General features: G+C 42.7%; 1 protein-coding gene across 2 annotated transcripts in view; it reads right to left on the bottom strand.

The window, feature by feature from the left end:
• Window positions 1-4,651: 4,651 nt before the first annotated feature.
• SYN3 (synapsin III) overlaps window positions 4,652-12,881 on the bottom strand; it is a 181,497-nt gene continuing 173,267 nt past the window's right edge. For both annotated transcript variants that reach the window (XM_086610261.1, XM_086610260.1), the window contains 3 exons: window positions 7,940-8,024; window positions 6,324-6,621; window positions 4,652-4,784 (listed from right to left, as the gene is read on the bottom strand). In XM_086610261.1, the coding sequence (XP_086466387.1) occupies window positions 4,652-4,784; window positions 6,324-6,621; window positions 7,940-8,024 (516 nt within the window). The remainder of the gene's footprint in view (window positions 4,785-6,323; window positions 6,622-7,939; window positions 8,025-12,881) is intronic.

Raw genomic sequence — 12,881 nt, 5'->3', positions numbered from 1 at the left:
AACACGTAAGAGTATATAGAGTCGGGGGACAGTGATTTCCCTTCCATACCAAGGTTAGCTTTAATTTTTAACACTTGCCTGCAGTGGTTGCATTGCCTTGTTCCAATAGAATTGTCACCTAAGTGAAGCGTATAGTCGGGCCTCTCAGAGCTCACAGCAATTCTTTATATTCTACTGACTATAAAAAGGAGAAGGGAAATCTACACTGTGTTGATCTTGCACCATTTTGTCTTTGTGATGAGTGCTTCAGAAATCCATACATAATATTCAGATCAGGTTATACAGCTTTAACTGATAAAATAATTTGTAACCGACTCTCTCTACTCTTTTGAAGCTGTGTCTGGGAATGATGATTTTATATGTGTGAGAGGGGTTAATTTTGTGGTGTCAGTGGTACTTGTATTACCAGTGCCTTGATGAGCAAGCAACGTGATTGTCTGCTGGAATGCCCCGTGCTGCTCTGGAGTTGGGCCCTCTGCCAGGAACGCAGCCTTGCTGTACTTCCACCAGGCTGGTGCCACATGTTCTGTTTATCCTGGATTTTGTCATTTAAATGTTTGTTTTCGAAGAAACGAACTCAGCCTTTTAACAGATACATTGCAAAGTGACCTGAAGATACTCTTTCCTGTTCTCCATTGTTCCTCCACATTGTAGTAAAGGTATTGTGAGCCAAAGATAAAGAAACCTGAGTTACCCTGAACTGTCAAGTTCCCTAAAGATGAGTTCCTTTTATTCATAAACCAAGATATAACATATGAAGTGAGTATCTTGGAACCAACAGTGTAAAATTAGAAGACAAAGAGAGGAAATGTTTGAAAACTAGCTGCTTATTTTTTTTTAGTTCACCAGCTCCTAAGCCGAGTATGTGTGTCATTGCCATTTGCAAACTCTACAGAAGAGAAATCACTAAAGATGAAATGTCTGAAGATGGGCGTTTCTTACTGTACTGTTCATCCATATCCAGCGCTGTTAGGGCTGCTACTAGCAGTCACTTGGAAATAAGGAACTTGGCTTTTCTGTGTATTGTTTTATCTTACTCATGAAACTTAAGGCAATCAGATGAAATGGCTGGGTCATATGCAGGGTGTAAGGTCTTATGTACTTGCATGCAATTAGTGAGAGAGAAGAAAATGCTGCTGCAGTTATTGGAGCAGGACTGCTATTCTTCTGAGCCTTAGCTTTATACAAGACTTTTAGTCGCATGTGGGAACACAGGTGACATTCCTCTTGAAATACCACACCTAGATATTGCAAGAAAGTCAAGTTGTTTCTCAGCCCATATCTAAACAGCAAAATGTAAATTCATTTTCCAGGTGTGGACATGAATGGGTGTCTTAGCTGTGTCCCAGCTCCTTCTTGGGCTGGATCCAAACACATAAATCTATTCATGTTTCCTGACTTCTGTGTAAAGAAAATCATTCAGGACAAAAGGAAAGCTTTGACCACGTGCTCAGTTTTTGCAGCTGTGTGAGAAAGATCCCCAGGTGTGTTGTGGGCCATGTCTGCCCTGTGATTTAAATATAATGTCTATTTGTCAACTTTTCTGTTGCCTTCTTATTTCTCCTAAGTCCAGCTGTTATATTTAGGTACCTAAATACCTCTTGGGTATGCCTTAGTTGCCTATTCATATAATGGAGAACATGCCCCTTGTATTTCTTCTCTGTCTTGTTTTGTTAGATTGTAGGGATTTTGGAATAGAAATCCTGTATCGAAAGTGATAACCGGAATACATACTGTTGCATTTGTGAATCTCGTACTAGCCACAAGACCTAGCATGTGAGCATCATAGTTGTAGATTGAGGTGTAATGTTGGAACATTTATAGGACACAGTGTAGAGTTTTGTAATTTTAACTTAGGAAATCAGCTCAGTGTTTTCATTAAAGCACTTCTGTGGGTAGAACTGAAGATGCTTTTCAGGAACTGTTAGGAGTAACCAAGTTAAGCTGAGAGTGCCTGTTGTTTTCACTTGCTTTTGCAAGCTGGAGTTAGGAGGAGGGGAGGATGCCATTCTGTTTGCTTGTCTCTTGAAAGTTGACAGCTGCGAGCTGCAGGCAAATGAAGAGATCTGAGTCACTGCTGGGTATCAAATCAACAGTGCTCAGTGCTGTCCTGTTACTGTGGTCCACTGGAGAACAGCCCTGCTGTGTTCAAATGCAGCATCAGCAAATGATCCAGCTGTTGTGGTTTCAGTGATGAACTGGGGTCAATTTATGGGGCCATGCCATACTAGTCACTAGTTACTTATTTTTTTGTATAGGTTGTGTTGGTAAGAGAGACATAAAAAGATTGAGGGGATAGAGCAATTGAGGATTCTGGCAGGAAACTTATTTTTGCCTTTGAATCTCTGGTGACCATTTAGTAGGGAAAGGCATAAACCATGCTGAGGGAAGTGTTATAGAGGGAAATCCTCTCCCACCAGGGTTGTATTACCTCCTCTCCATACAGTGGAGCCTGTTAATCTGCTATTGTTCTTGCCAGTGGGACAGTGCTTGCTCAAGGCCATTTGTCACTCTTTTATTGCTCCTGGAGATTGCAAAACAGCAGGGTCTGTTTTTTTTCTCAGACAATGACATGTATTTATGATGCTATATTGTAAACTGCTTAGCAAACCTGGAAGGACAACATAGAACTGGGGGAGGTTGGAGATAAATCATCAGGGAATAGGGTGGTTCTATAATACTGAACTTGAGATATAAATCGTTGATCCAGATGGGTCTCTCGAGAGCCTTCCAACGTGGAAAAGCTACGCTGTTACTTGTCTGAAAGCACACGAGTCACAAAAGCCATTGTATGTGTAAGGGCCTGCTCACGGGTAGGTCGTACAAGGTCCAGATGACTGCATTGGATTTAGATGTTCATTACAGGTACTATGCAGGAAGGAATTGCTTGTTTGGCTTTATTCCCACCAGTGAATCATAAGATCCGAGACAGCAAATGTTGCTGTTGCTTTTGCTGCTTTGGGGATCTCTGTTTAAGTGACAATAAAGACCTATGCCCTTGGCTCAAATGTTTTTAACTTACTGGCATCCCTGCCTCCCTTGGCATTTGTAAGTGTCATCAATGTGAAGTTGCTAAGGGAAACAAAAAGCCAAAAGCCTGGTCTTGATGCCACATGCACGGTTTGTAACTAAAGTACTTAACAAAACTTTGAAGAGAAGTTCAGGAGGTGGGATGGGGACTATCGCTTGCATTAGGTATGTTACAAACAGAACTAGCACCGTGCAAGGAGTAGATTCTCCACTGGTAGAAATAGCCACATTGATTTACCCAAGGTGGGTTTTTTCAGTCACGAATGTGCTTGTCTCATTCCTGGATTTTCCCGTGTCTCAGTTCTAATATATGTGCTCGTGCACAGCTTCATTCTGAGTTGCAAGCTTAGGAAAATCACACCTGGCAAAGATCCATCTCTGTCCTCTCTGGAAGACTGATTCTTGGGGGTGGTTGGGGAGGACTAATACTGATCATTGCCTGCTGGAGGCAATCCTGTACGTTCCTTCCCATGGCTTGGTGTCTGTCGATGGACCCCAGCTCATCTTATTTATCAAGTATAGTTTTCATGTTCTGTTGCAGATTTGTCACCTTGCATTCATTTTGTGCTCACCCCAGTGTGGTCAATGGGGGTTCAAGGAGGGAGACAGGGTTTCACTCCATCTCTCTGTCCATTTGGTATTATGGAACACTCAGCACACAAGTATGTGCACTTCATCGGCTCTGCTGTTAATTAAGCGTGTTCCTGGGGGATGTACTTAGCCAGATGTGACCAAGTCACCAAAGTGCTTGAAGTTTAGCTGGGTTCTGTCTGGAGTTTGCGTGAACTGTGAATGTGAACTCTGGTGTTTCCAGGGGCTGGGGAAGAAGTTGTTTTTTGTGTGGAAGGCCCATTTCTCAGGTTATTTTTGAGCTAAGGCTACAGGGTTAGGACATGACATTTTTCTCTCAGAACTCAGGGAATCACGTGCAGGGAACATAAATGCAAGGCATGAAACAGAGATGTTTTATCTGCTGTGAGCAGACTGATCTGGAGCTAACCAGCAGTCCATCTGGATGACTTGCTTGTGTGATCTTTGGTGCTTACTGATGTCTGGTACCGTATTTAACTTGATTGTAGTTTTGCTCAAAAAAGTGACTTTATTTATAAGGTTGGTATTATGAGGTTCCACAGTTTGCTGTTTCCATGCTCAAGCATGCTCACTTTATCAGTCAATGAATACTTATTCTTGACTCCATCTTTTCACATCTGTTTCTGAAAAAAGCCTGCATTTTTTTTAGCTCGACCACAACAAGGATTCAGTAATTGGGAGTAAGCAATTGTATTGACTATATACAAATCAAAATAAATTCTAGTTTGCACTGCCATAACTGTGTTGACTCCACAGGGGTTAGCAAGAGTAAAATTTGCTTTACAACTCAGTCATTTGAACAGATGTGATTCTGATTATGCACAAAACCCAGTGCCACTTTTATACAGTCACTTTTCAGACCGTTATAATATTTTCTTTGTATTAAAACAACTATAGTTTTCTAAATTTCCTTTACCCAGGTGTTAGCTGTAAATCGCTGGGTACCATTGAGCGTATTCCAGGATGACATCAGGTATGCCGACATGAAGAGTGAGGGCTGACAAAAAGCACAGATCCAGCTGCAGGGCTGTTAATCGGAAAACAGGCTAGCAAATGATTTCCTCAGGTTGCGGATCGTCTCAGCTTTTGCTTCGTCTTCATTGGCATTTCCCCGCTGAGATGATTCAGATATGCTGAAGGTGTTTGTCAGGGACTGCGATTTGCTGAAATGGGAAACAGAATTCAGACTCAGCAGGAGAAGGTGGTAGTTCAAAGCTGATTGCTGATGCTTTGTGTTCCATCACACAGACAAATTCAAGGATAAAAGGAGATGTAAGCAAGGAGACTCTCCATATGCTAAGATATCCAGGAATGAGGGGAAGGAAGGGGAGAGGAGAGGATGGGGCATGGACAGGTGGCTCCAGTATCACTGTCCAGACTAGTAAGTGTTTATGAAAACATTTGACTAAAAACATGCAATTGCCATTTGGTGCAACTGTTATGAGAAACAGTTAAGTAATTTCAGTGCTAATACAGAAGAATGGATTAATACCAAGGGTTACCTGTCTCTCATCAGCCGCACTGTGAATGGTGGTCCTGTCCTTTCAAATTTGAGAGCATGAGGGGTTGGACAAATTGGTAGCCATGTCCCCTGCAATGTATGCTGTTGCCTGCCCTCCCTGGCGTGTCTGCTCTGTCAGCTGTTATGCAGGTCTTTCAGTTGGCCACACTGCTTCTGCTGGGTGTGTATCTGCTAGTGTTTAAGTTCAGATCAGAACTGTGCTTTTGAAGTAAGCCTCCCAATTTTCCCCACTTAACATACTTTGTCACTGAGTGATTTCTTATGATCAGTAATAAGCATTCAGCACAAGACCAGACTCCAAATTAAAGAAGCTGAAATATGTATAGTGTGGAAACTGCATCCATAGCACCAACATTTTGACCCTTAAGTCCACTGGTCTTGGTTTGCCTTGCTAATGTAGACATCATCACTGAAAGCCTGTTCTGGAACATCACCTTTTGCTGTCTAGAAACTCTCTTGTCATTCCTAGCCTATATTTTGTTCTGGACTGTTCATACCAGTTTGCTTGTGTCAACTTTTTGTCAATACCTTACATTTTTTTGCCAATATTTTCTGCCATGGTGCCAGCCAGATACCCTCCATGCAGGGTGGCAGCAGAGAGTGCTGCCAAAGATCTACAATAATTCAGTGGTGTACTCTGCTCTAGAAGAGCAGTTAAACATACAGTCACCATCTGGAGTTTTGTATGTATGTGAGTAGTACCACTTCCACTCCCACCCCCCCTTCTTCTTTTTTGCTACCAATGGCAAAAAAATGCCTGGTAAAGAACCTTGTGTGGCTCCTGCATTCAGGGAATAGTGAAGGAATGACTCTTGTTGAGCTTTCTGACCAGTAATGTGTTGATTACAGCCTGTAAGGAGTATACATCCTGCTGGAAAGGCAGTAACTGTGTTGATATGGCCAGGGTAGAGCACACGATTAACCATGAGCGCATGAGCAAGGGAAGGAATGGGAATCTTAGAGATGTCAAGGACGACCTTTTCTACTTGACAACAGTTCACTGGTGGCCTGTTCTGCCCAGGCACGTGTACCTCTGAAGTCACTCACTGTTGTCCAGGCCTTTGTCCCTGGGGACTACCGCCTGACAAGAGGTGGTATGTTGTTCATGCCAGCTCAGCGTACTTTTTTGACAGCCTTATTCTAATATCTACAGATATCAGCAGTTTAACAGAGCACCTACTTCAGATGTGGGTGTGGGGTGGCCTGCTGCTTGGATGTTTCAGTGGGGCTTGGCTGGCTAGGAGCCCGGCCTTGAACAGGAGGTCTAGGCTGCTGTGGAGGGAACACGCCTGCCTTGGGAGCCTGGACTGGAGAGGACCCAGTTGCTGATCGGACTTGCTGTGGAGATCCAGGTGACCTTTGCTGCTGAGGTGAAGTGGACTGGGGACTCTGGGGCTGCTGTCCTTGAGGAGAGAGCCGCTGCTGTGGAGGTGGGTTTGTCCGTGGAGGCTGTGATCCCTGAGGCTGGCGTGGTCCACCTGAAAGGGACATGTAGACATAAGCGTAAGGAAGTGCATGTGGTGAACAACAAGCAAGTAGCATCTGTGTGGAAGAGTGGGTTTTGCTAAGGGGAGTGGCTCGCCGCTCTCCCCAAAGGGATTCGCTTCAATGTGCCGTATTGTCCATGTAACTAGTATTTCTTATCCTTGGCAAGCACTTCCTGCATTGGGAAGGAAGAATCACTGGAGAACCAACTCTCTGCAAGAAATGAAAGCTGAATGTCCTGGTTTGGGTCAGCAATCCCTTCATGGGCTCAGCAGTGATGTGAGACTGTGCACCCTGTTGCTATCCATACATCTGTTCCAGCATTATCAGCAGGTGGCTTCAGCCATGTTGGTAGCGGGCTCTCAAAACTGAAAAGGATGCGGACAACAATTGGATGTGACATGAGATATTGCTGGACGTGACAGATAACAGCGTGAGAAGCTGACAAAAGTTACAGATAGCATTGTGAGGGCTGGCTGGATTTCACAGGTGGTCAAGGGTGAGTTACGTGAGAAAAAACTTCACAGAGAATTGGAGTACTGGAGACAGATGGGGAGTAGTATCCTGCAAGGCCAAGAATTCCTATCAGTAATACCGTGTAAGGCCAAGATTACATAGATGCATTTGGTATTAGAAATACTGAATTTTGGATACAGCAAAACTAATTAGAGGTGGGTATTAATTTGGTAGGAGATTGGAGTGGAGAAAGGAAGGAACAAAGGTGGCAAAAAGGAGGGTCTAATTGGTTATGTGAATTGAGTGGTTGGTGTGGTCTGGATACCCACAGGGCAGCCCTGTGCTTCATCACCTCAGTGTAAACCAGGACAATAAACTATACCTGTTGTTCTGACCAAGCCTGACTCTGCTGTCAGGAGGAGCTTGGAGCACACTGCTCTTGCTGACAGGGGAACACCCGGACAGATGGATCAAGAATCCTGGCATCACCATGTTGGTGTCTGTTTCAGGCTTAACAGCACTAGCATCTTCTCATCACTTCTTAACGCTTGTAGCCACTACAGCTTCGTGCAAACATGAATGCACTTGGTGCCCAAAGCCCTGCTCCAGTGCCAGTTCAAGTAGCCTTGTTTTGCTGAGCCAGCAAGTGTCAGCTGGATCTGTATCAAAGTTTCACCCCACTTTCTGAGCTGCTGTGGAATATGACAGCAGCTGCTTTAACAGCACGCTGAATTTGCTGCCTGCTTGTCAGCGAACTGGAACAATGAGTGAAAGCTTTATCCTAATAGCTTTTATTTAGAAGGCAAACTGATAGGTCTCACAATCCACGCTGTCATGGGACCCAAAGAACTGTACCTTGGGGAGGAGGCCGTGGTTGGGACAGTTGTCCAAGCTGAGGTCCAGTCTGAGATTTCGTTGACGCAGGCTGAACTTGTGGAGGCTACAGGAAAAAAAGCCATTTCAGTTAATACAGAGTCCCCAAAGAGAAGCCCTGAGGTAATACAGGAACTGTGGAGTCATGAAGTGTTCCTTAAATACACACACACATGCACATGCAGCATCTGGCTGGTAAAATCTCATGGGACTAAAATGGAGAGCTGAGTAATACAGAGCACAGAAGGTCTTTGCTCACAGGGAGTAACAATGAAGTGACAGTTTAGAATGTTTTTTAGGCAATCAGGAATTACCAACTGTATCAGGCCTGAGGGGATCTCTTAGTCCCATCTCCCATTTTGGACAGCTGCCTGCACCAGATGTTCCAAAGGAAGGAGGGGTGAACCATGGAAACATCTTTAGAGTAATCATCTTTTTACCCTGAGGGGTCTCCTCTTGATTACTAATAAGCAAAGGCCAGCTTCAACCCTGAAACATGAAGCTTATTATCTGCTCCACAAAATCTTTGCAACAGTTCCAGATAACTTTGGTTTGATATTTACACCCAGACCCTTTGAGTCTTGCTCAGCTCTCAGCCTCGCTGCCGTTCCCATTTCTTAACTCCATTGCTTTGTTCTGGGTTTTGAGAATAGTTCTCACAACCTGCCCTTGCTAGGCTGTTCGTTATTTTGCAAACCTTTACTGCCCTCTCTCTCATTCACCTGCTTTCTAAAGCCAAGAGACTGAATCCCTTTGGTCCCTCCATGGGAATGTTTCCAGGCCCCTAACTGTTTTCATCACCCACTTCTCTTTCCCAGCTTTGTGATTCCTTCTGCAGATGCCAGAGGCAGGTCTGCGTATGTTATTCCAGATGAAGCAGTATCTGGATTCTCTGTATACATCACCAGCTCATTTCTCCTGCATCCTAATTTCCTGCTTCTCCCTTGTCAACGCAACCATAGGTTAAGCAATGGTTTTCATTAGCCTGTATGCGACAAAATATTTCTCAGGGAAAATGGCTAGTGCCACTTGCAAGGTCTACAGATTGTTTATGTTCTCCCTTTCTCTGCCCCCAGCTTAGCTTACCTTTCAGTCTTCCATGCGGAGTTTAATTTGCTGTTGTGGTGACTGAGCATACATAGCTCTGTCAGATGTTCTTCACTGCCATCCCTGGTCATGACTAACGCAAATAGGTTGGTGCCATCTGCACTTTCTTCTCTCTCACTGTTTACTTTTTTTGACAGATATTTTAATAAACAGATTAAGCAACACAGAACTGTTGCACAAAGGGCCGGTCCAAGGTTAACAAAAGTCTGAGTAAGCCTATTGCACAAAATTGTTTATAAAAGCAGGGGAAGCTGAAGACAGATAGGCTGGTACATGCTGGATTATTTACACGGAGAACACAATGATAAAAGGGTCTTCAAGACTCCTGGAAGGTCAGGAGAATGAGCTAAGTGATTCTGGAAATGGGAAGAAATGTTTTATAGTTGGAAGCATTGAAATGAGTTTCAACTGACTAACACTAAGTGCAATGTGGTTGCCAGCCCATATTTTACACTATTTATCTGGGACTTGCAAATGAACAGGGAGGAAAACCTGGGAATTTTCCATTCATGGCTTCTAGTCTTACATAGCTTGGGACACTAAACCTTGCCTTGTTGGTGGAAATTTACTGTCCTAATACTGTGAGACATGCTGATTAGACCAGCCAAAGAAAGCGAATCAGATCTCATGTTCACCTCTACGGCCTTTGCCTACAGCCAACCCAAGGTTTCTCAGAGATGAAGGTAAAACAGGATTTTGAGGCTCAGAGATGAAGGGGTGAGGGCTAGCCCAAGGTCTTCTGCCTTTGAAAGGGAAACAGTGAGGGGAAATGATGGAGGTGGGGCAGAGAGGTGAGGAGAAAAATCCCAGCTGTAACTATGAAACCAGGTTGTCATTGACATCTTATCCTGTCCTGGGCTCAACCAACCCAACTGTCAACATGACCAGGCCTATCATCCTTTAAGTATGCCCTCTGCTCACTTTGCAAGAATTAGCATCTCTCATATTTGTGTCTTTATCTGAGGCCAGCCTCTGCTCCACAATTAAACTTTGCCTTTTAGCCCTTCCCTGCTTGCTTTCTTCAATAGCTCTTGTCTGTTACCTTGCCCACGGCTTTTTGACAGGCTAGCTACATTATTTTGACTGATTGCCTGTTATCTACCACTTTATGAAATAATTCTCAAAGAAACAATGGGAAAAGAATCAAAAGGAAACTAATGGGACATTTTTCTTCGGGGACAAAAAAAAATATTGGTGGATGCTTTTAAGCCACAGTTCTGTTGGTTTATTAGTCTTCTGTATTATTCTTTAAATTATTGTCTGAGATAATTTGTAAGGCTCAGTACTTCCTTGTCTACATTTTTCTACATTACAGGCTTTTAAACACATATTTTGTATTTGTTGTACACCAACCCTCTGGAGCAATAACTGTTTCTAATGAAGTTGTACATTTTTTCTTGGCAGCTTAGTCAGTTCCTAAATTCAGTTCATTGGATGTAGCCATCTGGGTCTGGGGGCTTAATTTTTGAAAATACAAGTCATCACTGGTTTAATCACTGTTTTTGTTCTCTCCCCTGTCTTTCTAGTCAGGAAAAACTACGTCTAGTTTAAGAAGTTCCCCACTTTCACCAGTTAGATTTACTGGAATCCACAACACTGTCCCTGTTGTCTTCCTATACTCCTTTAACTTTGGATGATTCATAGAGCCCACTAATTCTTCAATAGGCTTCTATCTTCTGATGATCTCAAAGAATTTGTTTCATTCTTCCCTCTATCTACTCTTCAAAATCAATTTCTATCCTTATGTTTCCTTTTATTACTTGCATGGTGGTGCATAAAGGTCATCTTAAATGTCAGATTTCCAAATTCAAAAGTTGTTTTCCTTCTGTATTTCTTAGATGTGCTCTATCATTTTGCCACTTAACTCTAGAAGTTTATTTCTTGCATTCCTGGTTCAGGAGCAGATCAGAAATGTATATATGCATTCTGGGGAACAATGGTCTCTCAGATAATGTCCGTACAGTTTTACTTTCAATGCTAGGGATTTGATTAATTTTCTTGTTTTATTAGAATCGCCTTTTCTAACTGTTTGGGTCATGCTGTTACTTTTTGATACCACACCTGTCCCTTGGACACCAAACCTAAGTCTACATATTCATTTTCTGAATTTGTAGCTGCGTATTTCTTAAGACTAGGTCAAGGTGTTGTTTCCTATTGCACTTGGATTTTGCAGTTCCAGGAAGCAAACACTTACAGAGATGGGGAGCTCTCTCTGAATTGCTGTCCCGCTGCACTATTTGACTTGCTCCTTGGCAGCTGTAGTCTCACATTGTTATGACTTACTGCTTCTTCCATCTCTGTCAATTCTGTGAACTCAGTTTGACAATTTCTTAGTTTTTCTTGATCCAGAGGACAGTATAGACAGCTCCAATAATAGGTATAGATATTTTATGCATACCCATAGGATATCCAAAGATTCATATTTCTATATATTCAGTACTGCTGTTCTTGTATTCAGAACTATTATTTTTCTTGATTCTGTGGAAGTTTTCATTGTAGCTCTAGTTCTGCATCTCACCACCCTCCATGTAACTGCTTCTGTCTGGACATTTTTAACTATGTATTATAGCATTATGTTAGTAATTGCAGTTTGGGAGTTTTTTGCGATGTTTGTTGTACCAAGGCCTTTCTCTGCAGCAAAACACTCAACATGTTTGTGGTTTTAATTTTATCTTGTATATAGATATTTGTAGGTTGCATTTTTGATGAAGACTTTTTTATTTAACTCTTCTGACATCTGATCCTCCAAGACCTTTTGTTTTGTTCTTATTTGGCCCTGCTTTAGGTTTGTTGTCATCCAATCCAATCCTGTACCAGCATATTACGTAGACAACAGATGCATCTGTCCGTGTTCTCAGTTCCTCTTGGCTTACCCTTTGCTCTTAGTTTATACAGTCTATATCTTGGTTATTTCAGATGACAGTTGTTGATTTCACTTTGGCCAGAGTAAATCCTGTCCCTTTTGTATCGCTTTCCCTGCCCCAAAGCATTTTTAGTGTTTGTTAAATGTTTACCCCCTCACTCTAACTGAAACTTGGTTTGAAGTTACCTTGAATATCCTTCATGCTGTGGACCTGGTTTAGCAGGAGTGGGCTCTCATATGTCAGAGAGCCATAAAGTGCTTCCTCCCATTTTTTTGTCTCAACTGGAAATGGAAACTGTTCCAGTGCGTTGCAGTGTTATCCCTCAGACTATTTACTCTCTTTTGCTTTCTTTTGTACAGATTTGTTGTCTTCAAACCTTTGTGCTTGTCTCCCTGCTAGATACTGAAAGAGGTGTAGCACATACACCTGGAGACACACATTATGTTCTGGTGTTTGCCATTTATACAGAACTGCCACTGGGAAATGTGGCACTAAGATTAGATGCATTTGATACTTAAAATGAATGCACATGAAAAGCACTAAGAGGTCAGCTTAAATGTGAAAATGACAGGTTCTTATATGAATTGAGCATTAGACAAGCCTCCTCCTGATGAGGGAGGTGAAGGGCATCTCCAAAGAAGAAAGGCTGCAGTAAGGAATAGAACAACTGTTGATGGACATTCCCACTTTCTGTTCTGGGAAGCACAGATTTTCATCAGGGATGCAAAAACTGGAATGAAACCTATCCCGAGGGATGGTGTTAGTCAGAGATGAAGTTGGGCGTTACAAGCACCTTTAAAAAATGTCTGTCTTCAATATGAAGTTATATGAAAGGAGAGAAAGGGGGAGAGAGAGATGTTTCTTAAGGGCACCCACTTCCAAGAATCTGTAAGAGGCTTCTTTGAAAGAGCAGGAGTCAATCTGTCCAATACACTCCTATATGGGACTGTTCA

The sequence above is a fragment of the Tauraco erythrolophus genome, chromosome 4, assembly GCF_009769465.1.
Source record: "Tauraco erythrolophus isolate bTauEry1 chromosome 4, bTauEry1.pri, whole genome shotgun sequence".
NCBI lineage: Eukaryota > Metazoa > Chordata > Aves > Musophagiformes > Musophagidae > Tauraco > Tauraco erythrolophus.
Note: the sequence above shows the minus strand (reverse complement) of the source record. Positions and strands in the feature narration are given on the sequence as shown.